The sequence below is a fragment of the Otolemur garnettii genome, unplaced genomic scaffold (assembly GCF_000181295.1).
Source record: "Otolemur garnettii isolate 467f Iridium unplaced genomic scaffold, OtoGar3 scaffold00130, whole genome shotgun sequence".
Classification (NCBI taxonomy): Eukaryota; Metazoa; Chordata; class Mammalia; order Primates; family Galagidae; genus Otolemur; species Otolemur garnettii.
Window position 1 is genome coordinate 4808364 of NW_003852525.1, and position 3897 is coordinate 4812260.

General features: G+C 50.3%; 1 protein-coding gene across 1 annotated transcript in view; it reads left to right on the plus strand.

Annotated features, from left to right (window-relative positions):
- Positions 1 to 6: 6 nt before the first annotated feature.
- The window catches only part of IGFBP7 (insulin like growth factor binding protein 7), a 72099-nt gene continuing 68208 nt past the window's right edge, over positions 7 to 3897 (plus strand). The window contains exon 1 of the mRNA XM_003798190.2: positions 7 to 503. Within this exon, the coding sequence (XP_003798238.1) occupies positions 29 to 503 (475 nt within the window). The 5' untranslated portion in view covers positions 7 to 28. The remainder of the gene's footprint in view (positions 504 to 3897) is intronic.

The following is a 3897-nucleotide window of genomic DNA, read 5'->3' on the forward strand; positions in this document are numbered from 1 at the left end:
CGCGCTCCCGCCGCCGCCGCGCCCCGCGATGGAGCGGCCGCCGCTGCGCACCCTGCTGCTGGGCGCCGCCGGGCTGCTGCTCCTGCTGCTGCCCCTCTCCTCTTCCTCCTCTTCCGACGCCTGCGGCCCCTGCGCGCCGGCCGCCTGCCCGCCCCTGCCCCCGCGGGGCTGCCCGCTGGGCGAGACGCGCGACGCGTGCGGCTGCTGCCCGGTGTGCGCCCGCGGCGAGGGCGAGCCCTGCGGAGGCGGCGGCGCCGGCAGGGGGCACTGCGCGCCGGGCATGGAGTGCGTGAAGAGCCGCAAGAGGCGGAAGGGCAAGGCCGGGGCGGCGGCCGGCGGCCCCGCGGGCAGCGGCGTGTGCGTGTGCAAGAGCCGCTACCCGGTGTGCGGCAGCGACGGCGCCACCTACCCCAGCGGCTGCCAGCTGCGCGCCGCCAGCCTGCGCGCCCAGAGCCGCGGGGAGAAGGCCGTCACCCAGGTCAGCAAGGGCACCTGCGAGCAAGGTGGGCACCTGCGCTCCCCGCCGGCCCGGGACTCCTCGCGGGCATCCCGGGGCGCCGGCCGCCGCCTTTAGGGGGGGAATTCCGTGCGTGCGCCAAGAAAGGGAGAACTGGCAGGGCCGGGCGTGTTTATAGCAAAGATTTTCCGCGCTCTCGGCTTCCCCATCCCCAAAGCTCAAGCTCTCGCCAACAGCTGGCAAGTGGATTGGCGGGAGCTGGGAGCCCCGAGATGCCACCTTCTCGTCATTCATTCTTGGCTGGGTGTGTAGAGAGGGGTGACGTCGAGCGATGCGGGAGCGGAGTTTAACAGTGAAATACAACAGCAGGACTCTCAGGGAAAAGTCGTTGGTCCCACTTTAATTGGCTGAAGTTGTAAGATTTCTTGAATATCAGATCTCATGATTTCTCGATATGAAAGAAAATAATCCGCTTGCTTTTCTCAGACAGTAATCTGGCGAATTATTTCTGGGCAAAGTAAAATACAAACTCTTTGAAGCATGTTTTAACGGTGCAGTTTGTGTTATGAACCTTATTACCATTTTTTTTTTCTTAAGGAATCCTGGTTTGGTTTGTTGTGGTTGTTTTTTTCCTTGCATGATTCGACCCCAGGACGCACTGTTCAGCAGGAATGCCTTTGATGTGATGTTTAATTGTTTATTTTATTCCAGTCAAGTCCAAGCTTGCCATAAATGAAACAGGAAAATAAATACAGTCTGGACTTGCAAAAAAAAAAAAAAAAATTAACTCTAATGCCTGAAGTAACATTTTCCATCAGCAGTAGTTTCAAGGAAAAGTTAGAAATTCGGTGTTGGCTGCCCCTCTCCCGGTCCCAGCCAAGGTAGGAAAAGAGTGAAGAGGCCGTTGCTTCTGTAACACAATTTGGACTTTCTCCAGAATTTCCAAATAATAGTTCTTTCCTTAGAACTTTTCCCAGAAATCCATATGCTAATAGGTTATATGTCAACAATTTCAAAGGTCGTTTCTGAAAGCCCTAAAGTATTTAATTCCCTGTTAGCTATTTATGGTCTCATCACTGTAAACTCAGAAAATTACAAGCTAAATGATCTGTAGAGAAATAGTCAGAAAGAGTCAATCTGTTCCTTTGGGTCTCATTTGGCAGTCACATTATGAAAAGGGAAATGGGCCTTGTTTAAGAATTCATTCCAGGTTTGGTGCCTGTGCTCAGTGGTTAGGGTACTGGCCACATATACCGGGGCTGGTGGGTTTAAACCCAGCCTGGGCCTGCTAAACAACAATGACAACTACAACAACAACAACAAAAAAAAAATAGCTGGGCGTTGTGGTGGCCACCCTGCAGTCCCAGCTACAAGGGAGACTAAGGCAAGAGAATCCTTTAAGCCCAAGAGTTTGAGGTTGCTGTGAGCTATGATGCCACAGCACTCTACTGAGGGTAACATAGTGAGACTCTGGCTCCAAAAAACGAAAAAGTCTCGGTGTGTGCCACACCTTTTGGGGGCAAGACACAATTCGTAACAAATGCAGTCAGTATAACCTGGTTTCTTGTACCCAACAATAAAAAAGAAAAAATTCATTCCAAATATTGAGATTTTCACATAAACATTTCATTGACGAATCCCCCTCCTTCAAAAGGACAGGTACTTGCCTTATCCAAGAGTGTTTTAGAGTGTTTGAGTAAGTGTTGTCATTTTCTAGCCTATAGCTAATTTTATCCCTTTTTCTCTCCTGCTCCTTGTATGTCTAAACAGGCACACGGTATAATTAGAAAATACTGAGACTGGTAGCCATTGTAGGATCTGTGTCACGACCTCTTTGTCACACACGCCCTTCCCCTCAGCACCTCTCCAGACTGCAAACCCCTTGAGTACAGGCCTGGCTTTTCTTTATGTCTGGGAAAATGTTAGGAAAAAATAGCATCTGAAATGGGAAGCCTCGACATAAATTGGCCTTTTTTTACCAGCCCAAATGAAGAGATATGAGGTCTGATGCCTGAGGCCATTTATAGGAGAAAGTCAAAGATAGCAGAAGAAAATGTGAGCTCCCTCCATCAGCGACAAGTAGGGTGAAAATCAGGTCCTCTGATGTATTCCTCCGGGCTCCTGGATATGATTTGACAATTACAGAAGCCAACTGGACAGAGTGCCATTTTCTTCTCTACCATTTAATACTGGGGCTTAGCAAAGCCTAGGAATTGTGGCCAGTGCCGTGGCTCACTTCTATAATCCCAGCACTCAGGGAGGCTGAGGCAGGAGGAGCCCTTGAGCTCAAGTGTTAGAGACCAGCCTGAGCAAGAGCGAGTCCCTGTCTCTACTATAGAGAAGAAATTAGCCAGATATTGCGGCAGGTGCCTATAGTGCCAGCTACCTAGGAGGCTAAGGCAGAAGGATCACTTGAGCCCTGGAGTTGGAGGTTGCAGTGAGCTATGTTGACACCACTGTACTCCAGCACTGGCAACAGAAAGGGACTCTGTCTCAAAAAAATACATATATAGGAATTGGATTTCCTATGTTCCTCCAGCTGTTTCTATCCTCTGAGGAAACTTGACTTATGCTTGAGTATAACTTGAGTATTGAGGGGGAGGAGGCATTGTGGGTTCAGTCTGTCTTCTCTTGTGTTGGTCCCATTTAACAGATGTGTGTTGAGCATTAGGTCCTGCCAGCACCATGCTGGGTGCTGTGCTCTAACTCTTAATTAGAGCACCAGGGATGCACACACCAGACCTGGTGCTCTAATTAAGAGTGTATCCGCACAGGTTCCAAACTCAGCCCGTGGAGCACTTTCCCTAGAATTTGGAGCCACTCCACATCCTCCCCATCTTCTTTGAGATCACAGCTTACCCACGTTCTGGGGAGAGTGTCGGTCTGCTTGTTTTGTATGCCTCTGTGATAGGAGACAAAGTCGTCTGTGTGAATCTGTCTAAACAGTCATCGGCGAGTGATCTCAAGTCTTGGAATTGTCATCGTGAGTTTAGTGCCATTAGAGCTTATTGAGGTACCTGAAGCCAAGGATAACGGGGGGTGCGGGGAGTTATTCTACCACTCAGTTTAGTAAAAAGAATTGGATGAAGGGCAGCTGAGATGCATAATAAAATGTCACCACTGGGGGCGGCACCTCTGGCTCACTGAGTAGGGCACTGGCCCCATATACCGAGGGTGGCAGGTTCAAACCCGGCCCTGGCCGAACCGCAACAAAAAAAATAGCCAGGCATTGTGGCAGGCACCTGTAGTCCCAGCTACTCGGGAGGCTGAGGCAATTACCTAAGCCCGGGAGCTGGAGGTCACTGTGAGCTGTGTGACACTGCCACAGCACTCTACCGAGGGCAATAAAACAAGACTCTGTCTCTAAAAAAAAGTCACCATTGGAAGAGAACATAGGGCTTCTTTATTCCAATTCTTGGTTATACCTTCTTTTTTTTTTT